Source organism: Mycetomoellerius zeteki, unplaced genomic scaffold (assembly GCF_001594055.1).
Source record: "Mycetomoellerius zeteki isolate Tzet28-1 unplaced genomic scaffold, Tzet1.0 scaffold145, whole genome shotgun sequence".
NCBI classification, from domain to species: Eukaryota; Metazoa; Arthropoda; class Insecta; order Hymenoptera; family Formicidae; genus Mycetomoellerius; species Mycetomoellerius zeteki.
The window spans coordinates 1,379,986-1,404,289 of record NW_017256393.1 but is presented as its reverse complement, the minus strand read 5'-3'; the positions used below and the strand labels follow the sequence as shown (position 1 = coordinate 1,404,289).

Here is a 24,304-nt window from a genome sequence, read left to right as displayed (position 1 = left end):
TAGTATCTCGTCGGTGATTACACCAGAGAGAAGGCTTTCTTTCTGATTACACCGACCGGGACGGGCGGGATGATTTGAGACCCCTTTCAGGTTTCCCTCTGGTTGAACTTTCCAATCTTGTAGAATTTATAGTCACTGGTTAATTTGAGGTTAGATTACTATCAACAATAACAAACTCCGCGTGAATATTACATATTTAATAGTGTTTGATGGAACGGTTTGTGATATTAAGCAATGTTAAAAATGAATAACCAATTAAAAAGGTATCTCTTTTGGTTTGCCCACGAGCATGTTGACTTCCGGTTGGCCGTGAGTAATTTTTTTTATCATGAAACTTAATGTTCATATATTATAGAATGATTTCTTAAAATGATAACTCAAATGTTCTACTATATTCGACAATATGTCAAATTTTTTTAAATCTACGTTTTATATTTAAAAGAAATATATTTTTTTAATATTATTGTTTTCAAAGAATTTAGTTTAGCTGTATACAGCAATAGACTACAAGATTTTTGTTTTAATCAATTTTATATAGGAAAAGAAATGCAATGTTATTTTTATATTTATTAATTTTTATATCCACTGTTTGCAAAAATGTTATATATTTGTATTTTATATTTAAAGAAAAGTTATTTCTGAGTTTTTGTAGTAAATTTGTTTCAAGGTGCTTTCATAAATGTTAATTTATATATACAAAATTGAATGTTGTTTCCTACTCTAGCTAAATTTTCCAGGAAATTGAATCTATATTTGACATGTTTAACATTAAACCATGCACAATGACAAGGCCAAAGGAACATGTAAGGAAGTATGAAAATTATTAAGTATATATGATATATATTTTTCCTAACAAGATTTTATATATAATATTATTTATTTATAGATATTATATAATATTATATATATATATGATGATGATGATCATGGAATATATCCATTGGAACAGTTTTAGAAGCAATTTCTTTGCAAGAAATGTTTTTTTAATGTAATTTATATTGTAACAACAATAGTTGTAAAACAATTTTGCAAATGAGAAATATTTGATGATTTATGAAAATGCTATTATAAAAAAAACATCAAACTGTATTTTAAACTTGCATATAACTTTGACATGCAACTTTCATGGAAAGATATGAAATTTTAATGATAATAGTAAAAGAAAATGTTATCAACATATATTGAAATAAATAATGTGCAGTATAGTATGAATAGAGAAATAAATTTGTCAAATTTTTTCAGCCTTATTGGATTGTGGATTTATCTGATGAAAATTTAGTACATCAAATTGCAAGTAGGGCAGTCTCGTTGCGTTTTTGTTTACAGCTTTGGGCACAAGCTGAACAAAACAAAGAGTTACACAATTCTTTGAAAGCTTACTCAATCAAAAATTTGGAGACTTTGACTATAGATAAGAAAAAATCGTTTAAGATTGTAGTGGAGACTTTCTGTAAACATTACTCGCAACGTGAGAAAATAAATAAAATCGAAGTAAGCAGATATTTCTTGATTACTATAACAAGAATCTTAAAATACTTGAATAAAGTATAACTGCTAAAAATATTATAATTATTTAATAATCCATTTGAAAATTAACGTAATACAATTAAGTTAATGCAATGTTGTTGGAAAAGTCTTTCAGTTATCTACCTCTTGAAGGTCCAGTTAAATTGAAAAATCCGGATATCACTTTATGCTATATAGAATATTATGGACTTAATCCCAATGACATTCCTGAAGAACCCCATGAATATTTCTTTGGAAAATGGGTGAGTAATATAATTATATATTAATTATTATTTATAGGCTGTAATATCATTTTATTATAGATTGCCGATGGTCAGCGAGAGTTAATTCAAAAGTTATCATTAAAAACTAGGAAATTTATAGGAAATACTTCAATGGATCCCCAGCTGTCGCTGATAATGGCAAATCAGGCACAAATTAGGAATGGAGACTTAGTTTTTGATCCATTTGTGGGAACGGGCTCCTTGTTAATTGCTGCATCTCAATTTGGAGGATATACATTTGGAACAGATATCGATTTTTTGATGCTTCATGGCCGTACGAGGCCTACACGGATATCGCAAAAGGTATCATGTTAACAAGAGTTCAATTATTATTTCTCTATCAGGCATAATATCAGTTTAATATACAAAGTAGCAGAAAAAAATAGTTGAGGAATTTTCGTATTGAATGTGTCAGACAAGGGAAAAAGACGAGAGTATCGCAGCAAACATGCATCAATATGGAATGAGTTCTTATTATCTTGATGTTGTGGTGGCAGATTTTTCATATCCATTGTGGCGGACAAACTTACGAATAGATGCTATTATAACAGATCGTGAGTATAAATATTGCATAAAATCTTCAAATATAAATTATAGAAATCCTTTAAAATTTACGAATAAAATAAATTACATTTTATAACATGAATTTAAATATCAGAAAAAATGAATTGGCTCGTTGCCCTTCTTTTATTTATTGACTTATTCTAATTGAGCCATATTAACAATTATCAGAAAAAATATTTCTTTTGCAGCACCTTATGGTATAAGGGAAGCTACAGAACGTATAGGCACTATGAAGATAAATCCAGTGATAGAGGAACATCAAGCAACCTCTCATATTCCTTCAAAAATTGTTTACGGCCTGAATCAAATATATAAAGACCTGTTGTGTTTCTCTGCGAAACACCTGAAACTTCAAGGCAGACTGGTCTGTTGGTATCCATTGTTTAGGTACATATATATATTTATTTATTTAATTAATATTTATACATACAAAAAGAAATGTTGCAGCATTAGAAATTATTGAACAATTATTTACTAATTGATAGATAAATATCAAATTTGTGATTTAGAGATCAGTATATGGAAGATCAATTACCAGCACATTCTTGTTTAGAGCTGATAGCCAATTCTGAACAAATATTGAGCAACTACACCAGTAGAAGATTGTTAACTTACAAGAAAGTTAAAGAACCTGAGGTAATAAGATTTAACAAAATTTTATTAACTACTTAATTTTGTATCACAGAGAAAATCTTACAAGGGACACAACCAATTGAATTCTTGCGATTTTAATAAACTTTGGATATGCTAAAGTATAGAACACAAAAATAAGCGATATGTTTTTTTGTACGTGCTGAGTCGCATGTTAAGAAAGTGAAAACCTTTTTTGAAAAAATCAATTTTTTTTTCTTTCAAAGTGAATATCATCAAAACTGAGATAAAAAAATTTTAAATAAAAGTTGAATGGCGTCAAGAGTACTTTATAATCATAAAAAATTAAAAAATTTTTTTTTAATTATAATTATAAAATATACTCTTGAAACTATATATACAACTTATTTAAAATCATTTTTTTATCTCATAGTTCTGACGATATTTACTCCGAAAAAAAGATTTTTTTGAGAGAGATTATCACCTTAACGTAATTCAGCAGGTATAAAAAATGTATATTTTAACAATTATCCAAAGCTTATTAAAATCGGAGGTCAATTGATTGTGTTGCTGTTAGATAAGATTTAAGGTCTTCTGTGGCTGAATTAGTACACTTTTGGAACTTAAAATGAGATAGGTATATGTTTGATATTTGGCAGAAGCGAAAAAGAGAACTTCTACTGCAGTCTCTGTAAGAACAAAAAACAGATCTTCTAATAAACTAGAATGTAAAATTTTTTAAATACAAAATAAGAACAATTTCTCTTTTTCAAAATTAAAATATTCTCGTTTTCTAATATCTTGCATTTTGATATGATCAAACTACAATATATCAATATTTTTTAATATTTGACAGGCAACTGACGAGAGCATTATTATGAATTTCACTGATTTTCGTGAGAAGTATTTTGCATTACGTGAGGAAACGAGGAAGGAAAAAAGAACGAGAAAAGCTGCAGAAAGAGCAAAGAGACGAGAGGAGTGGGAACGTAGTAACAAAGAAGTTACTGAAAGATGACTGTAGATCAGTCTTATGTAGTATTATGTAAAGATACATTCTTTCTTCTCTACATTTCTTCTTTTAATTTTATATATCTTTCTCTCAGTGCAAGAAGATATATAATTATTCAAAATTATTTATCAAAATATGACTAATTTTGCAATTGTTTGCATCTTGTTTATTATGTACAGAATAGTTGTAAAAGTTGAAAACAAAGTTAACTATTGCAATGATTTAGAAATAAATATTTTTTGCACACATCATCCTATCTGTCCAACGCCGTTTTTTATTACATTAACATGTAAGATATACCGATACTTAAATAACAATGAAATAACGATGACATTAAACAAATTACAAAGAGTGATCGCTAAATCAATAATTTTAACATTTACTTAATACATATACATATATATATATAAGGTACGGAAATACGAATGTATATTCAGAAGATAATTACGTATGGTGCACTTAAAATTCGACAATGATATTAATAGAGTAATTAATTAATATATCGACATACAATTGTACATGGATATTGGCAAAATTACCTGGAACAAGACAAAATTACCTAGAGCGTGATGTACATATATTACGTAACGAATAGAATTACAAAATACTGTTCGAATGTCCTGATCATATTTTGTTAACTACACAGAGTTAAAAAACGTTTCTAAAATCTCTCTTCAGTAAATTCTTCGGAAATCGTTATTGCAATGTCTTTAAACACATATCGGTTACATATGTCTCTCACAAAATTAAAATAAATACGAGAATAATTACATAACGTAATACCTAAGCTTCAAGTTGTAATTGTCCTAGTAAACGTTCTACATTTTTAACGTCCTCATTTGAAACTTTACTTTCATATTGTTTCTCAATTTGTCTACTAGCCCATTCACTCAGTTTCATCGCTTCCTTCTTCTTAGATGAAGGACATTTAGGCGATGTTGCAATATTATTTGTTGTCTGAAATTAAATATTTGCAAGAATGTAAATACTATTCATAATTACTATGTAACATTATAATATAATAATAGAACTTACTAATAACAAGCCATATAAAGCTCTAATATTATTTGGATTTAATTTTGCAGCTTGGCAGAAGTATGCTTTTGCTAATTCCATGTTATCAAATCCACCCTATATAATAAAGCGTTACTTATATAATTTTCTTTTTACATTAATTTTACATTAATATATATCTAAAAATATCTATATTATTAATTTAGTGAACTTTTGTTAACCTAACAAGGGGAATACCAGACATAGTCCCTTCTGATTAGGCTAAATTTTATATATATATATATATATATAATAGTTTAGCCCTTCAACTAATTCTTGCTAAAATTATAGAGTACACTTCTCAAGTATTTGTGAGAAAAACGCATTAAAAAATTTTCTTATGGTAATGTAAATTTTTTAATGTTTTTTTCGCGAATGCTTGAGAAGTGTGTCCTATAATTTTAGCATGAATTAGTAGGAGGTCTGAACTATTGCATATATAAAATTTAATCAAATCATTGAGAATTAGTTTGATGTTGAAGGAATATCAGCCATGGCCTCCCCCGATTTAGTTGAATTTTATAAGGAAAAAAAAGAGTTTAAAAATATTACATTACCAATACATCAATTTTTAAATATGTTTTTCTCAGGAATGCTTGAGAAGTGCGTCCTATAATTTTAACATAAATTAGTAGGAGGGCTGAACTATTATACATAGACAGCAAAATTGGGCCATTTGTTCTGGTGTTCCCCTTGTAAGTAAATTAATGTGACTATCATCATAAAAAAGTATCATAATATTAGACGCACATACCTGGGAATATTTTATTTCCGCATATCTTTGGTAAATTAAATGACTATGTGGATTATGCAATATAAGTTCTTCCATACAATAAGCTGCTTTGGAATATTCCTGTTCTTGTAAATATAAATCACACAACTCGTGCCATGCTTCTTGATCGCTCATAAATCTAAACAATAATTTAAATTTAGCATAATACCACTAATATATAATTTTATAATTTTTAAAATGTATACAAATTTATGTAAAAATGTACGTTAAAATAATACCTTTTCAGATATTCTGTAAGCTCTTTGATTGCTTCTGGAATGCGTCCTCGAGCTTTCAAAATAGCAACACGACGTTTTCTTGGCGCGGCATTAGTTTCGTCTCTTTTTATAATAGAATCCAAAACTTCTATTGCCTCATCATACCTAGAAAAAATCAATCAATAGGATCAGAATAAATATTCTTACATATTTTTACATATTTGATGATATATATAATTACATTTCTAATGCTTCCAAATGCATAGCATGGTACTTGTGAACACGCAAGCTGCCAGGAAAGGCACGCATTAAAATTTTGATGCAATATTCAGCTAATGGTAATCGGTAACAATCCAATGCGGCTACACATACTTGTTCCAGAATCAGATATTCTGAACAATGAAAAATAAAATATATATTCATGATATACATATAATTTTTGATAATTTTAAGAATAAGAAAATGTATATTGATAGAATACTTTCATTGCCCAAACGATCAATCTTTCCCATCAAAGTATTTTCCCAGAAGTCTACTACATCTTTACTTCGTCGCTCGGAATCTTCCCTCCAAGTTCTTAGTAAGTCCCTTACTTCTGTATAACAAAAATATATATAAAGTTGTCATTAGAAACACATAAAAATTTTAATGATGTAATATTACTGATTTTAATAAAATAATTTACATAAAATAATATTCTTGTTTAGGAAATTATTAATTTAGCATTTTTCAAATACTTTAATGTCCAACATAAATTCATAAATAATAGAACATATATAATTAAAATATCAAATGAAATAAAATATATGCAATAGTACATCAAAATGTAAATTAGAAAGTGTCAAATTTTTATTCAACAATGATTCAGCAAATTTTTTGCGAAAGTTTCTCTACACTGAGATTAAATTACTACATAACATATTTATTTTAAAAAAATTATTTAAACATATTATTGATACTTCTTAAAGAATATGTAGAAAGCATTAATATTTATTTTACAATTACACATGATGAGATAACGTTAATTCTCACGTGGCAGAAAGACTCACCCGTCCAGGACAGCTTGTCATAACATCCCGCCATCGCTTTGTAAAATGAAGAAAACCTATTCAGGCGAATAAATAAAGAGTATGATAACAATTTTTGTCACACACTGCTTTGGACTACTCTGGAGGTTATGCAATGTGGCACGTAGCGCCCATGATACGCAGTGTAAACATTATCGGATTAAACACATTCGTAGAAACGAAGAAAAATTAATCCTTTCCACTTTCTTGTAACAAAAAAAGAGCACAAAAAACTCAATGTAATGCCGAAATGTCGCACTGAGCTATAGCGTCTTGATTTCTTTACACTTGACAGCGTAGAAGATAATTTATGCTAAATAATGATCATGAAGGGAAGCGTGAGAAAGAAGGGATGACAGCTTATTCACTTCCGTTACACATAAGAATTTGAGGACTGCTAGTTGGCGATTACACATTCATGAAATTATTAAGGTCCTGCGCACAATAAGGGTTGGTTAAAAGGCCGTAATTTGTTAACTTTTTCCGTAATCTGTAAAAATTGACGAATCATAGTCGATTATTCTCCTCTCATTCGACTATGATTGGTCAATTCTTACAGATTACGGAAAAAGTTAACAGATTACGGTCTATTATAAACCAACCTTAAAGGAAATATTGGGAATAGAAATAAATATTAAGATTTTAACCCATCAGAAATTAGTTACATCGGAATACACGATTTTTGATAGATTAAAACCTTAATATTTATTCTTATTCCTAAATCCGGATCTACAGTAGGTGTTTTAAGACTGAAGCCGTAAGAAATTGACCAATCACGGTCGAATCGAGGAGAATAATCGACTCTGATTCGTCCATTTCTTACGGCTTAAGGCTTAAAACTCTATTGTAAATCCGGAGTAAAGGTCATCACACGTACAAAAATTTTAATGGGAATCGTAAGGTCGCAAACAAATCGACCAATCACAATCAAAATTGAGATCTCGAGTTTTTAAACACTCGACTGTGATTGGCCGATTTGCTTACGGCTTTAGGATTACGACTAAAATTTTTGTACGTGTGATGGCCTTCAAACTCTCAGTTTCTCTCTAAAGCCGAAAGAGAGGAAGAGAGAGTTTTAAGGGTGCAGCCACAATAGACCATGTATTCTGATGTATACGATTTCTGATAAGTTGAAATCGTTATTCCTTATTCTTAATTCTTTATTCCTTCTATTGTGGCTGCACCCTAAGCCTCGCTTAAAATCAAAGTAATGTTGGTGCAATCGGGCCTAAGGTATAGGGTGATATTCATAGTCGAGTCTTATATTCAAGACCGTCTTAAGCACATTCTTAAGAAGTCATGAACCGATCAGAAGGTCGCATTGATGACTTAAGATATTACTTAAGACTTATGCTTGGTTTATGCTTCGGTCTTAATCCTAAAATCTTAAAATTCAGCCAATAGGGCTACCAGTCTTAATTGGTCCTAACGGAAATCTGTATTCCATTGGCTGAATTTTAGGATTTTCGGGTTAAGACCGAAGCATAAACCAGGCATATCTTGAAATAAGAATCGACTATGAATACCGGCCATAGATATTTATATCTAATACTAGGGACGGAATCCATAGACGTTGCTCAAGATTCGACATGGTCTTAAGTTAGTACATGAACCAATCAGAGAGCTGTATTAGCATCTTAAGATATTGCTTTAGATTAAGAACGGACTGTGGATTCCGGCCTAGATCGCTGACTCCCCTATAAGTTTGTTCGCGTCGCATGTCCAACATGTTCCAATATGCTCCTACCATACTCTCATGGTGCGGTCCCATGATGCAGAATTAACGCAATGAGGAATTGGTGGAACGCTCGTGATTGGTTTAGAAAAGACATATCGACGGAGCGCAATTGACGGAATGTTTGCGATTGGACGGACATCGTTTCGCCAATTCTGCATTGCGTATACGTTCCGCACCATGGGACCTCGCCATTACTCTATCAAACGAGTTGGAGCTTGCGACGCGAACAGATCTATTGATATCAACTTTGATTGTTCATACATATGCAAATTAATTATCGAGTGAGTGTAGTACGTATACGTAATTTTTGGACAATCTCGTTACTATTTGCAAGCATGTGCACAAGGCATATCATACTAGGGAATTTTTTTACTATATTATTTTTACTATACCATTTTTTTACTATATCATAAACAGCCGGTTTGAGCAGCTTGTGAAAATTTACCTTAAGAGTTGAAGTTGAGTCAACTCTTGCGACGAGCTTATGGTAGCTGTTACGTTCATTACGATCATCGTAAAGCTGGTTCTACATTAGTCGCATCGCAGCGTCGCAAGCGTTGCGGTCCAATCAACATCAGGCTAGCTCGACTCTGATTGGACTGCAACGCTTGCGACACGCTTGCGACGCTGCGATGCGACTAATGTAGAACCAGCTTAAAGAGACATTACGATAGATGTAGATGGGCTTTAGGCCGGAATCAGACTAGGCATTGAAGATTGAGATTGAAGATTGAAAGATTGAAATTTGACCAATCGAAACTAAAGGAGCTAAAATTTCTTTGTCCTTATTGGTCAAATTTCAATCTTCAATCTTCAACCTCAATTTTCAATGCCTAGTCTGATTCCGGCCTTAAAGGAGCGTTTATATTTGCCATAACCGTATGCCGTAATTTGTAAAAACTGACCAATCACTTTCGAGTATTCCCTTCTTATCGTCGAATGAGAGGGGAATACTTGATGTGATTAGTCAATTCTTACAGATTACAACATACGACATATAGGCTACGTTTACACCGTGCGTTTAGTCCGCGACCTATACGATAGGTGTCTTTGTTTAACCTACAGGCTAAACAAGGACATCTACTGTATAGGCCGCGGCCGAAATGCACGGTGTAAGCGTAACCATAGTTACGGCCAATACGGCCGAAAAATTACAATTTTTTTCTCTATAATTATCCATTGATAATCAAATTCGGATGATAACATTAATCACACTTTTAAATAAAAATCGAGTTTTATTAAAAAATATATACCTGTCTATGAAATTAATAAATCATAAAATTAGTATTATATTAAATTTTAACAGCCACGCAAACTTCCGTAAGACCAGCCGTCTTTAATAGTATCTCGTTAGTAATTCCACCGGCGAGATACTATTAAAGACTGTCAACCCTGGGCAAATTTTCGGCGGTATAAAAAGGGCCCCAAGGGCCCGGAGGTAATCGAAGAACGCTGACATTATCGACAGTTGATATAAATTTGCTATTATTAACATAAATATTTGACTAATACATTATTCAATTCATGATATTTTATTACATAAATGCTCTATAAATAAATATGCATATTTGTAAATCTATAATATCCTATATATATTGCCGAAAAATTACAATTTTTTTCTCTACAGTTATTATCTCTGTTGATAATCGAACTTTGACGATAACACTGAAATCACAATTTTAAAGAAAAATCGAGTATTATTGAGTTTTAAATGAACGTACACCGATAAACACGTCTACTAAACTAATAAATCATAAAATTAGTACAATATTATCAGTTTTTTTACTCTTAATCACTTCAATATTAACAAGGACGCGAACTCCCATAAGGATGTCGGTCTTTAATAATATCTCGTCGGTGATAATACTGTGGTTATTGTTACCTTCATGTTTTGAAATTACCGCTACGTATTACATATTTTATCTAAAATGGCGATTTCCGAATACTAGCGACGGTCGCGACACGCTCATTTCACCTACTCTAGTCGGTACTAATGGGAACAGGTGTCACTCTGTGTCACACACGTAATCGCCCCAAAATGTATGAGATGGGTGGTAAGACACCAGGGAGCGCCACATGTCAGCCCGTAGCCCCTCTGGTAGCTCTTGTCGCTCCCGTTCCCAGACGGAATTATCATCGCCCGTCGCTGTTTTCTGTTGTGTTTTTGGGGCTGGGACTGTGCAGTCGAAGGAGGATAAAGAAAGGAGACATGCCATCGCGATAATCACCTTGCGAAGGGGGTAACCGTGTGGGTGGACGAGTGCCGCGAGTATTCCGGAGTGATCGCGCTGCGCGTCCCCAACACGCGCGTCCGTCCGTCCGTCGTGCGTCGGCCGCGCCGCGTGCAGGCAGGTGTAATTTAATAAGCGCAGGCAGGCTGGGGAGGCTGGTGGCTGGCTGGCGATTTAACAGGATATCGATTTGTCTGGTGGCGGCGAGCCAGTGCCGCCGCCGCCGCTGTCGTCGCCACTGCCGTTGCTGCTCGCGGCATACCGCACACAGGACACGCAGCACCGCGTACGGCTGTCAGGCGTTACGGGAACAGCCATGGATGTCGATATTTTTGGGGCACAGCGGTGTGCAGCTGTGCCGTGTGCGTGTGCGACCGCGTGCCCGATAGGCGACGAGATGTGACGCGAGACGACCGCCCCGGCGACGATTATTCCGTTTCAACACGAAGAGAGAAGCGTGGCTAGTACGGGCACACGGGTAGAGATAGAGAGAAGGAGGGAGAGAGAGAGAGAAAGGAAGAGAGAGACACGCACGGACAACACGATTGCGATCGGTCTTGAACGAGAAGCGGATGCCTTCGTACGACAAGGTCCGTTTGTTGTGTTGGTTCGTCATACGCGTGGAACGCTCTTTCTTCTGCTAGGGTCGCCAGTTCGATTGTACGTGTAAAGTTGATCGCCGGCCCGTAGGTAACGATGGAGCTCAACGGTGCGGGAACGTCCGTCGGGGCCGTGGCCTGTCCCGTGTGTACCCTGTATTTGCGCGAGGGCATCAGTCTACAGAAGCATTTGGATACTCATCCCAAGGAACAAGTTATAGATGCTCTCATCAGAGCCAGTACCTCCTCGTTACAGACACAGCAGCAGCAGCAGCAGCAGCAGCAGCAAGCTTTGTCAGCATCAGCAGCAACGTCATTACCATTATCATTGCAGCCACAAGCTGCGCTTCAGCCTCCAACCTCCATCCAGACACCCCATACGTCCTCCCAAGTTTCGCAGAACGCGCATATTTCTACTCACTCTCCATATCCTGTAGGACCCATTTTTGAATGTCCGCCCATAAGTACCATGATGCCACCGCAGTTCACCTCATTCAGCTATCAGCAATTCGTGAACAATGGGACCATGATGATACCGCAGTACGCGATGGCGCCGCAAGCCAATCAGATGATGCAGATGCTGTACAATCCATACGGTATGTACCAACAGCAAATACCCACCGTCCAAATGATCTCACCAGTTGCAGCTGTTCCTGGCGCAACAACGAGGATTCGGCCAGTGGTTACTATGCCCGGTGAGAGCAACGTCAGAACACTGACAGTTCCTGTAAATAGTCCCGAGCCGAAACAGATTCTGCCTGAAATTTTGCCGGAAACGGAGCCCGAATCCGGACAAGTTATTCCGGATGTAAGCCTCTCGGCATCGCCAGTGCTGCACAACGAGGATACATCCATCAGAACGAGGGACGAGAGCGACAACGGCACGCTGTCAATCGATCATCGGGGACAGCAAGCACAGAGTTCTACATCTCCCGATGATAGCACCATGCACGAATACAATGCTATTTCTAGATCTATTACAATCTCTTGCGCTATAGACAACACCGATGAGAAAGTGGAGAGTGTATTGCCAGACATGGTGGACGATGAGCCATCAAATAATATTTCGACCACAGACTTACAGTGTAAATCTGCCACGTACGAGCAACCAGAAACACAACAGTTTACACAGCAGGTCATCGAAGAGGAATACGTGAATGTATCCGATAGAATGTCACCCACAATTGACATTGAGTCCGTGGCTTGTGAACATGACTCGGAAATGATGAGTGACGATAGAGCAGCAAGTCGCAGCAGCAACGTACACGATAATGTTGAATCACCGCGGGATCTAATAGTAATAGATACGTTGAAAGACTCTATCCAACCTGAGTTTAACTCGGCAGAAAAATTAGAGAATTTGATAACCATAATGGAAACGGAGCTCAATAACGCTTCTCTTCAGAAAGAAAGTAATATACAAAACGATCAGGAAAAATTGGCGGACGTGAAAGAAAAAATCACTGTGGATAGGGAGGAGAGCGTGATTCATGATACAGTAGTCATTCCGGATTCCCACGAGAAGGATCATATATTGTCCGACGTGCAGGAAGGGGACAAATGGGACTCAAGCAATTCCTTGGCTAACGAATTGAGATTGTTAGATAAAACTTATTCGTCACATACAATAGACTGCTCGAAAATGAATGAAGCGCTGGACAGACTGCAAAGAACTTTTCATTCTAATAATTATAAATATAGTATTTCAGCTCCTGCGTCTCCAGTCGCGAAAAGAAAAAGCCGCAAGGTCGTCCGTCGTTATAGCTTGCGATCGGAGCATGGATCGTGCGAAAATCTCAGTGTGTATCGTCTCCGTACTGATTTCGATGACACCGTGGCCATGCACGACGACGACGACGACGATGACGACGATGAGGACGACGAGGATGTGGATGAGGACGAGAAGATCGATGAGGAGGACAATTTTGACGAGGCGGACATGGAGATCGACGAGATTCCCAGTCCTCACACGCCTTTCGCGGATTGTGGCGTAAGATCCCACACCCCGTTGTCCACAATCAGTGGCATTTCTGTGTTGAGAGTTAGAAAGGATCTCAGCAAGCCATGTTCACCCACGTCCATGCATTCGTTTCATCACGTGGACAGCGATAGCGCAACTCACGACGAGGATAGTAACGGCATAGGTAACGCTGCGGAGAAAGATCCGATCGACTGTTCACAGGTAGACGAGGAGAAAATTAAGACTGATAATCAGCGTCAGGAGACGCAGGTGGCGGTGTGCGAAAGTGTCGCAAAGATTCAAGAATCGAGTAGCAGTTACGCGTACCATCAATCAGTGATAACCGAGCACATTAGTTCATTTCCCGTGATACATTCACAGTCATCCGTCTTGATGCACGAGTCATATTCCATTACGACCAGCACCAAGACTCAAAACCTCTTGAATCTCTCCGAATCAATAAATCCCACAACCAGTACCGAATCCAGAAGCTTTCACTCCGCCAAATCATTGATGCCGAAGCAATCGATGGAACTGCTCAATATAAATGAAGATGCTCACGCCGGGCCAATGAATGTCTTTGAATTCGACGGACTGCAAATATTAGTTCCTAGTACATTTATAAGTGACTCGTCCCAGAAAGCGGTGAGTGCGACCAGCCAGCAATCTATGGCAAGTAGCGAGGGTGCAATAGGTATCGACGAGGAGGTGAAGAGTATTAATATGCGTGCCGATGAAACTATGCCGCCTAGGGGCGAATTATCAGAACAAGAGAGCAATGGATGCACGGAGCAGTCCGCATGGCAGGTTTGTAATGTATATTATTCTTGATGTTTTTATGTACAGTACAGGTTCTTTGTATGTACAGTTTTTTTATTTGCATTTTTATTATTATTTATACAACTCGGCATTTGTAGTCATCTTTTGTATTTGCAAAGACGTTGCGTAATGTTTTAATTCGTAACTGCATCTGCAGATTTGTTTAATGTGTATTTAGTAAAAGATACAACACAAAAGGAATTTTTTTTTTATTTATATTTATTTTATGATAAATATTATGATTACAGGATTTTTTAATTATTAAATTGATTCTTTTACAGTTATTAAAATATGCTGATTATGTCTATATACAATACCAATTATTAAAAGGAACAATACTATTATACATTTTATTGTATTATTCTTTTAAAATTATTGTGAAATTGTTATGAAGTTATTGATATTTTAATTGTTATCGTTTTATCGATATTATCATAAAATTGTCATATTTAAATGTTTTGTTATTTGTTTCTATTATGTAATATAATATAGAATTGTATAGCCGAAAAATATTTATAAAATTATATGTTACAATACTGCTACATGATAATTTGTGTATATATACATATATAAATTACATAAAGATAAATGTAGCTAAAAGTTGTACAAGTTAAATAGTGATAAACCTATTAATACAGGCAAATGTAAAATCTCTTGTTATCATTCATATATTCAAAAATAACAACGATGAATACCTATAAATATGTATTATTTTTTTCTTTTTTCGTGATTTCCTGCGAAACAAAGCAAAAAGGAGCATATGTCTATAGGACTTTTTTTCTTAGTTTTTTACTCCTCTACACGCTCCCGAAGTTTTGCCATTTAATTTGGAAACACCCTGTATATAATTCTTCTGTCTAAAATGCATTTTTACTGTATAGTTGTACATGGGTCAAGAATCTTCGCGTATGTCCACCTCTTACGATCTGCTGGCTCGAGAAAGCTGGGAAGAATCGGAAGGATCCGATAACGAGATCAGCGGGCCATTGTTGGACAGTAGATCGTTGGCCACACACTTTACTTCGAGTTTGTTTCTGGATCGAGATCGAAAGACACCGACCAAACGAACATTCAAGTGTTCCCACTGTACCGAAGTGTTTGATTGTCCGAAGGAACGTAGAGTTCATAGCACAACGGTGCATAAGGATGCAATGCCCAGTAGTAGTAGAGATCAGTTGGATCAGCCAGAAGTGAAGGACATCAAGTTGCTAGATAGTCGCATGAATATGTTCGACGATATATTCATGCCGAGTATACATATGCAACAGCACATGTACCATCATCAGCAGCCGATGTTGCACCAGCTGCAGCCACCGTCACAACCCGGATCGGACAGTTTGACGAAGGCCGAGGCCGACCAGAAAATCGGCGAGAATCTGGTGATACCGTCGAACATTGAGGTGGTCTGCACGATATGCGATCAGCGATTCAATAGCGAGAAGTCTCTGCAGGCGCATCACCGACGCATGCATATCGCTGACGTGAACAAACGCATACGCGAGACCGCCAAGTGCCAGATATGTAACGAGGAATTTCCATCAGTGTTTCTGTTCAACGCTCACTTGAAGATACATCCGTTAGAGTGCGGACAGTGCGGCAAGTATTTTTATCGCAAGCAGAACTTCAAGCTTCACATGAAACGTCACCTGGGCATCAAACCGTTCCCGTGTACCGTGTGCGACAAGGCGTTCCTCACCAAGCAAAAGCTAGAGGAGCACACCAATGGCCACACCGGCAACGCGCCCGTCAGGTGTAGTCTGTGCAATGAAACTTTCCGCAGATATTCGAACTTAACCCAGCATAAAAACAGGCATCACCTTAACATCAAGAAGAAGCTCAAAGATTATATATGCCATTGCGGTGAAGTGTTCCACACGAAGAAGAAGCTCGCCTGGCACAAGGAGACGCACGATGAGAAGCCGAAGGCGTGTACGTACTGCAATGAGCGATTTATCCATATGGCCAGCTTGACACGTCATATGCGTCGCGCCCATAATCGCCGATTCGTTCCCGACGCTCAGCGCGAAAGCGAGAACGTCGAGTGCCCGATCTGCAAGTGTATCTACCTGCGATCGTCACTGGCGGTACATATGCGTGTGCACAACGGCGAGCGGCCGTACGAGTGTCAGGTCTGCTCCAAGGCGTTCAGCACCAAGTGGAATCTGCAGCTACACAAGTGGACGCACGCGGCACGCAGCACCAAGCCGTTTAAATGTAACCAATGCAGCGCGGCGTTCTACCGTCATAGCGACTACACGGCGCACATGAATTCCCATCGGAACGTGCGGCCGTACACGTGCAACTACTGCGGCGCGCAGTTCATCCGCAAGTACAACTGTCTACGACACGTGAAGGAGCATGAGGAGAACAAAGCGTACACGTGCGACGTGTGCAACAAGACCTTTCACCGCTCGTACTATCTCAAAGAGCATTTGCGGGTACACTCGGGCGCGCGGCCGTACACGTGTCACATCTGCGGCAAGTCCAGCGGTACCAAATCCAATCACAACAAGCACGTGCGAATTCATCACGCGCGCGAGCCTGTAAATACTGAGAATTGAATAAGAATCGCCAGATCATCTACCACGTTCTGCCACGTTCATTTGGCGCTCTCATTGTTGCAGTCGGGACGAGTTGAACGACTCAGCGCGATCACTCGCGCTGTACTTATAGCGAGATTACAGCGTACAGTTCTCAGGAAACTGGAACTATACTTTTACACTTTGATCGGGTATTGATGGAATATATGGGTAACGAGTTTTCCCTAGGACCACGATGTAAGAATATAAGGTACTTTTACTCACATTTCTACTAGAAAATTGTGATCACACTGAGGAAGTTAAGATACATAAAATGGCATATTGATTTTAGCACCTCGCCTACGAAACAAAGCTTTCTGTGTGAGGTATATTTACTAATACTACTATTTAATATTATAGTAGTTTAATCATATGCTACCTTGTGTTTAAATGCATAACGTCCTCAGGAAAATCAGTTATTTTTTTTTTTTTTACGTGAGTAAAAATACCTGCTCTTATATATCCGTGCTTCACGCTCTGTGGATGCTTTTCCACGTGCCTGTAGCATGTTAGAAGCTGAACTCGTCGAAGTTGTAACAACGGTGTTAATCCTAGTTTTGAACCGGTTTTCGAACTGGCTTGGTTCAACTTGAATTCTACGTGGGACAGTTATGCTAACTGGTTAGCAATTCGCTGTCTTCTTCTAAATTATATAGCTACAATTACCGTCGGTACTACGAAATTTAGTTAAGATTATTTAGCGCCGATCGACGTACAGATAACGGCAATCGACGTTTCCATTGTACTCGATCGGAGAGACACGTACGCGTGTTCACAGAGGAAAATATTTAACGAATATGTACGGCTGTACGCGTATACGCGCAGATGACAATGAAAACAATTAAGTCGTCGTAACGGTATTCGAGTGCTGAGTCTAAAGCACTGGGTCTACTGTTAAAGAGTTTTTATTCGATTTCGTATATACAAGTATATATTATGTTATACACGCGCCGTACATTTTTAATATTATACTATAAAGGTACATGAATTTTTTATATATTCGAAAGTGTCTTATGGTAACACTTTAAGCATTGCCATACGTAGAATATAATTCGGAGACATTAACTTTGTCGTCCGTGTCGTTTAATTCTATACAAGTAAATCTTTATCTTATCTAAAGTCTTCTTTTTTCCTTTTTTTTATCAAATTGCTATCAAGTAGCTGTTACATCATTATTAGGTTTTTGTTAATGAATATGAAGTATTTTTTTTATTTCTAAGAAATTCATTAACATACCATCTTTTGTATGCATATGATGTTTAAACTATGTTAAAATGTGATTTAGTTTAATTTATCGTAAAGCACTTAAAAAGGAAGAAAAGAAAAGAAATCCATAGATATCCAAGCGTTTAAGATCAGGGTTGGTAAAAAACATGTTTTAAACAGTTTAAACCATGCTGTTGTTTTTAATATGTTTTAAACATGTTTTTTTATAATACTATTTAAAGTATATTTGAAGCATTAAAAACATATTTAAGAAGAAACATTTTATTCTTAAAAAAAACAGTCTTTGCCAATCCTGTTCAAGATTATTGCAAGTGCATGCAGGCATTTTAAAGACTTCTTTGTTTTATAACAATTTCGAAATTTCTCAAAAAATATGTGTACATATACATTAATTGTATTATCCTGACAATGTTATTCCAATACATTGTAGGGATAATCGTATTGCAACACATTGTAATTTATTACATTGAAAAGAAACAAAAACTGAACAAACGTTTCATATACAATTTATATGAGGTAAATGTCCCAGTAGCCGGATGTTTAAACGTAGGTTGTCATAAATAATACAATTTATAATATTAGAAAGGTTTTTTTAATATAACTTGTATTCATTTGAAAACTCGAGACTCCCTTAAGCAAGGAAAGATTATTGGAACCCACTTATAACAATTATTAATTAAAATATTTAAATAAGTAATAGAATACGTCAATGTACCAGCGGCCGGACATCCAGACGTAATTGTCCCAGTGTCCTATCACAATTAAAAAAATTAGTATGCTAACGGGAAATATTAATATAAATAGATCTTTAATGACAAAAGACAACTAATTCAAATTGATCTTTAAGATAAAAAGCATTTGAGACTAATATTTATTTAAGTTAATATTAATCTTAAATACGTTTTTTAAAACGTAATACTATAATTTAATTGTAATATTTAAATGCAAACAAATTATAATACAGTAATAAAAAAAGCATTTGAGATTAATAATAATAAATTTTGTGTAAACGTCCGGATATAGGTACATGTCCGGTCACGAGGACATTTACCTTATTAAAATTTTTTTAATTTTAAATTTTATTCTAAACCGAGTATTACGTATTTATTTGTTTTCGTTTTGTTCTTTCTTTTTTTTTTTGCAAAATGTAACTCCGCAAAGATATCTAAGGATGAAAGTTGTTATCTACGATATATTCGTATTATCAAGCAACTTGATTATAGGGGGTTGGGATTTTTATTATGTTATGTGCTATGTTTTAAATATTTGCGTATTAGGTAGGTCCAGTGACTTCAGACTACAATTACCTAAGCTAATAAAAATTTTTAATGAAGATTAACTATCATAATATATGTCACAAAGATTCTCGAATAGTTCTTGCGGAGGAAAATTTACTACGCAATGAAAGAACACAATTTGCCAACTAATAGTAATTAATTATTATATACAGATAATTAATCCAATTAATATTTACAAAGGTACACAGCACTTTTACGTGTCAATGGTTGTAAAGAATTTTCATTTTTACAATATCTATTTTACACGAGAAGCATACATATATTACAGGTTTCTGTGCATCGTTTGTCCAATATGAGCCCAATATAAGCATGAGACGACTCGTATTGAATTGCGATCAATTTTCTATGCAAGGGCCTATAAATTAATATTATAATTATCGACTATCATATAATAGTTACGAAAATCTTAGTTGTTATTCTTCTATATTTGTATATTTTGCAATGTGTATAAGACCGGTATTTTATTGGTTATTATAATTTCAAGACTGATCGGTGTTGGTTCTTTGTATATTGCTCTCTAATACGAATCAAAATAGTCATGTTCCTCTATTTTAGCTTAATACCAGTCATTCATTGCGACGAATAATTCGCAATAATATTACGTATGAAAACAGAAGTATGTAATTTCAAAAGAATGATCATAGATTTGTACTTTCAAAATCAGTGAAAAAGTATATTCATATATAGAATCAAATTATATGTAATTAATTTTGTTATTTAAATATAAGTTGGAATCCCATTATATATAAAATAGCAAATTTTTTGTCAAGTACTTGTTTTATTTAAAAATTCAAGTTTAAACATTATGCATTTTTAAATAAAAAAGTAATTAATTTTAAAATTATATTAATTTTTTTATTGCAGTGTAAAACTTTATGTTGTTACTATTTCTGAAATACATCAGTTTTACAAAATTTATTTTATTGATTACGACGACATAAAAATATTAAAATCGATTATTTTGGATTTACTCTCTTCTGATATTCACTCTACTTTTTAAATGCACATCACATATGCCAAACCACATGTCGTTTGCAAAATCTGACCAGTCTTATAATGTAGATATATGACAGTGTCAAGTTACGTAGATATACTTATGAAAAGTTAGAAAAACACATTCAAAATTGGATGGCTGTTTGTTATTTTGATCTAAGGGAGCAATATTGAAGAGGATAAAACTAATTGAAATGTGTTGGCTACATTTATCGATTGTTTGATTGATTTTTGTATAAATCAAATCGTCTGCTAAAACGAGTTTCAACTATTATTAATTTTAAAAGAAGCGACCAATCAGGAATGACTAGTAAAGTATTAGAGAAACGTTATGTGAAAATTTATAAATATTTCGATTTAAATCTAGAGACATTAATACGGCAAATTGTGCAAAAAAAGTTAGAATGTATTACATATACATGTATTATGTATTATATATGATGGAGTCTATTTAAAGAATATTAACCCTTTGTACTCGAAGTATTTGTTATCCGACAGTATCAGGGATATTTCGTGTAGTGTGAGTGTGCAAGTAATTTTACCTTATGTTACTTCTAAAACACTGCTCAGCTAAGATTATAACTCGTTGGCAATTAATGTAAGAAGAATAACCAGAGGAAAATATCACTTCAGTAAATTAAATTTTGACAGAAGATATTCAACTAACTCTAGAAAATATACATTGTGCATTAATAAGAACAATCTCAAGTTGAAAACAATCGCAGATATGAACGTGATAAAATAAGAAAAAGGATGCTGTGTATGTGTGTATATATATATATATATATATTGTGAATACGTGAATCATTAAAATAGATATAGTGTTACAATGTACTCGAGCAGCGTGGAAGTGAAAGTGAAATGTGGTTGATAAAAAATAGATTCAGTTTTCGTCACAAGGTTCTACTTAGAAATGGAATTGTGCATCACGATTAAAAGATAGAACGAATTCGTTATTGTGTGTATAACTTTGTATGGGAAGATTTGTAACTTGTAAATGTGACGTTTTACAACTCTAATCTATAACTTGATAAGGATAAATCAGAAAGTCAGAATATTTGTGAGGAGTAAATTTAATTCTTTGCAATAATATATCGTACTGGTGTCGTGACTAGGCGTGAATATTTCGGAGATAGATTCTTTTGATATTGAGATATCGAATTTCTTTAGAAGGAATATTTAACTGATTTTAACAATTGACATACAATAAAAAATAAAAGAATTCAGAAAAAATACAGTTTTTCTCACATGATGATTTATTAAATTTGAATTAGTTTAACAATATTCTTTTTTCTTAAATTTGAAGAATACTAAATCAACATATCTAATGTTGTATCTAGAAATAGCAACGAAGAATAAACTTTCTTAAGATTTTTAATGAAGGAAAATCGATGTTGATTCAGAAAAAATCTATCTCTAAAATATATGTCCTATTATTCGCGCGTTTTACAACACTCAGTGTATTCTGGCGTGTTTTTTGTAATACTGCAACCTTTACATATAGTATTCCTATTGCAGGTAATATTCAAGCACAAAGGGTTAAAATATTTTTCGTTATGGTCTATGTATGGAAATAGAAGTGCATCGGTAGCCCTCAATAATCGACTCCATCGTTCATCTGTCAAATTAGTTAAATTTAATACATCGTGCATAAATCTTTCTCAATAATACATACATAAACAGCGATTGCACGTTTAGTTTCCTCTGTCGTCTTCACTAAGTTTACTCGTTTTAAAAATGATTTGATATGCGATGGGTATTCAGATAATTTGGGAGCCCACCTGCAACCAACATCGACGTCCAAATGTGCAATTGTTTAGTTAAACTATTCATATTATATCTATTCATAACGAACATTGTTGTAAATAATGTAAATATGTACATCAGTTCTATTTTATAATAGGGCCAATGAATTGATTTGGCAATTGAGTATCATACGAAACTTGATCTATGCTATAAGCAGATTAAAAAATAGGATAACATTATCATTAAAAAGGAAAAAAAAACAATAAATCAACATATGTATACCTTAATAAAATTTATGTATTGAGGTACGTTTTTAAATAAGTTCATTTTTTCTCTTTTTTTTGGTTTACACCAATACCCTGCGCTTGCAACATTAAATATAGTTTGCAAACTGAAGTAATAAGGATCATACAAATGAAAATCCTATTTTAAGAAAATACATTTAAATATTTATTTGTAAAAACACCAAAAGTTAATTAAAAACAATTTTAAATATATTTTTCTCAGAATGGAATATTTTAATATTTGTATAAGATAATGCTTCTAATTATAATTTATATTATACGTACGTTCAATTTCCTAAAATTAAGCAAAAATAATTTGTTGTGATATTTATTCCTGCACTATGTGTGATTTAAAGTAAAGAAAACGATTAAAACATTAATAAAAGATATCAATTGTGAAAAGAAATTTAATCATTTTTTAAACTTAAAGATCAATGAGAAATTTAATTATACAGATCAAGTATCTTTAATTAATTTCTTACGGTAAACAAATTTTTTGTAAGTATATCAAAAACTGTCTGAATGCGTATAATCCGTTTAGAAGAAAATATAAAAATTTGAAAAAAATATTAACATTCATTTTAATTAGTATTAAAATTAGCTGCTCTGTATTTTAAATCATCTATCAATTATTTAAATTTGAACTCTAGAAATATTTTAAAATTGTACGAAGACTTCTCTGACTAATTTATTTGCGACATAATAATAAAGGAATTATACTCAACAACTTATCTAATAGGAAAATTATTTTTCTATTGATTCTAAATGGGATTAAATTAAATCGTTTTTTTTTTATTATCATACGGAATTTTTAAAAGTGTTTTAAAAATATTGCGTGCTGCAATATTTTTAATGCATATAATGCGTGATTTATTTTATACATGATTTTATATGGATAAATATACACCGTATGCCAGAAGCTGAAGGTTTGTTCTTTATATAAATTTTGTTTCGCTTTAATTTAGGCCTGTTCTTTTTGGCTGAACTTTTGCAACAATTCATCTTTCATTTTCTTTTGTTGCAAAAGTTCAGCCAAAAAGAACAGACCTTATTACATCGCGTGCATTAGTTCAGAGAGTATAGTTCTTCAGGAATGAAGAACAGACCTTGTACTTTCATCTTCTCTCTTTCTTTCTCTTCAACGTCTAATTACATCTAATTATGGCTGTGTTCCAAAATTTACTGCCAGCGCTGAAAATCTACAGTCTACGTTACATGTATACTATACATTTTCAGCACTAACAGTGAATTTTGGAATACAGCCTTCATAATTATCTCATTTTAAGTGTAGAAAGTATAATATAGTGCAGCTATAAAGAACAGAATTAGGTCTGTTCTTTTTAGTTAAAGTTCTTGCACGATTCATCTTTTCTCTTTTTCTTTCCAACGTGGAGAGAAAAGAAAGAAGGATGAACCGTGGCAAGAAGTCCAATTAAAAAGAACAGGCTGTTTCACGAGTTTGTTGTGCGTTACATAACCTCAAAATGCTTGCCGCTTAACGTACGCTTTTTTGAAGAAGTTCAACATACGATATAAGAAAAAAATAGCAACGGAATAATTCATTAAGGAGAATCAACTATTTTGACAAAATGTCGACGAAGAGAAAAAGCGACACGCAAGTGCCGGCCGAGGAGAGCGACTTGCTCTCGATCCGGCCTCTTGGTGCAGGCCAGGAAGTCGGTAGGTCATGTATCATGTTAGAATTTAAAGGGAAGAAAATTATGTTGGACTGCGGTATACATCCCGGGCTTTCGGGGATGGAC

At 34.4% G+C, this 24,304-nt stretch overlaps 3 protein-coding genes across 7 annotated transcripts in view; 2 read left to right on the top strand and 1 right to left on the bottom strand.

The window, feature by feature from the left end:
- The first annotated feature begins 153 nt into the window (after window positions 1–153).
- On the top strand, window positions 154–4,038 carry LOC108732045 (tRNA (guanine(10)-N2)-methyltransferase homolog). Of its 2 annotated transcripts, none has more exons than XM_018462653.1 (9): window positions 154–309; window positions 738–803; window positions 1,243–1,491; window positions 1,635–1,769; window positions 1,830–2,093; window positions 2,206–2,344; window positions 2,543–2,741; window positions 2,864–2,990; window positions 3,802–4,038. In XM_018462653.1, the coding sequence occupies exons 1-9, from the start codon at window positions 235–237 to the stop codon at window positions 3,961–3,963; spliced, it is 1,416 nt and encodes a 471-aa protein (XP_018318155.1). In that variant the 5' UTR covers window positions 154–234; the 3' UTR covers window positions 3,964–4,038. The 2 variants fall into 2 exon arrangements, with proteins under 2 accessions (XP_018318155.1, XP_018318156.1); XM_018462654.1 differs by having other exon boundaries at window positions 237–309; window positions 738–811.
- LOC108732046 (ER membrane protein complex subunit 2) lies at window positions 2,001–7,420 on the bottom strand. 3 transcript variants are annotated; one of them, XM_018462655.1, is made up of 8 exons: window positions 7,050–7,420; window positions 6,482–6,595; window positions 6,242–6,392; window positions 6,022–6,165; window positions 5,765–5,921; window positions 4,993–5,088; window positions 4,741–4,914; window positions 2,001–2,073 (listed from the first exon to the last, which is right to left on the bottom strand). In XM_018462655.1, exons 1-7 carry the CDS (start codon window positions 7,081–7,083, stop codon window positions 4,741–4,743), a joined length of 870 nt encoding a protein of 289 aa, XP_018318157.1. In that variant the 5' UTR covers window positions 7,084–7,420; the 3' UTR covers window positions 2,001–2,073. The 3 variants fall into 3 exon arrangements, with proteins under 3 accessions (XP_018318157.1, XP_018318159.1, XP_018318158.1); XM_018462657.1 differs by lacking the exon at window positions 2,001–2,073 and adding an exon at window positions 3,507–3,634; XM_018462656.1 differs by lacking the exon at window positions 2,001–2,073 and adding an exon at window positions 4,117–4,496.
- A 4,159-nt stretch (window positions 7,421–11,579) lies between these two features.
- LOC108732053 (uncharacterized) overlaps window positions 11,580–24,304 on the top strand; it is a 14,699-nt gene continuing 1,974 nt past the window's right edge. The window contains exons 1-3 of one of the 2 annotated variants that reach the window (XM_018462674.1): window positions 11,580–14,402; window positions 15,296–15,895; window positions 24,089–24,304. In XM_018462674.1, coding sequence (XP_018318176.1) covers window positions 11,733–14,402; window positions 15,296–15,895; window positions 24,089–24,304 — 3,486 coding nt within the window. In that variant the 5' untranslated portion in view covers window positions 11,580–11,732. Of the gene's footprint in view, window positions 14,403–15,295; window positions 17,941–24,088 lie in introns of those variants that run through there. The other variant, XM_018462673.1, reaches the window with a different exon arrangement.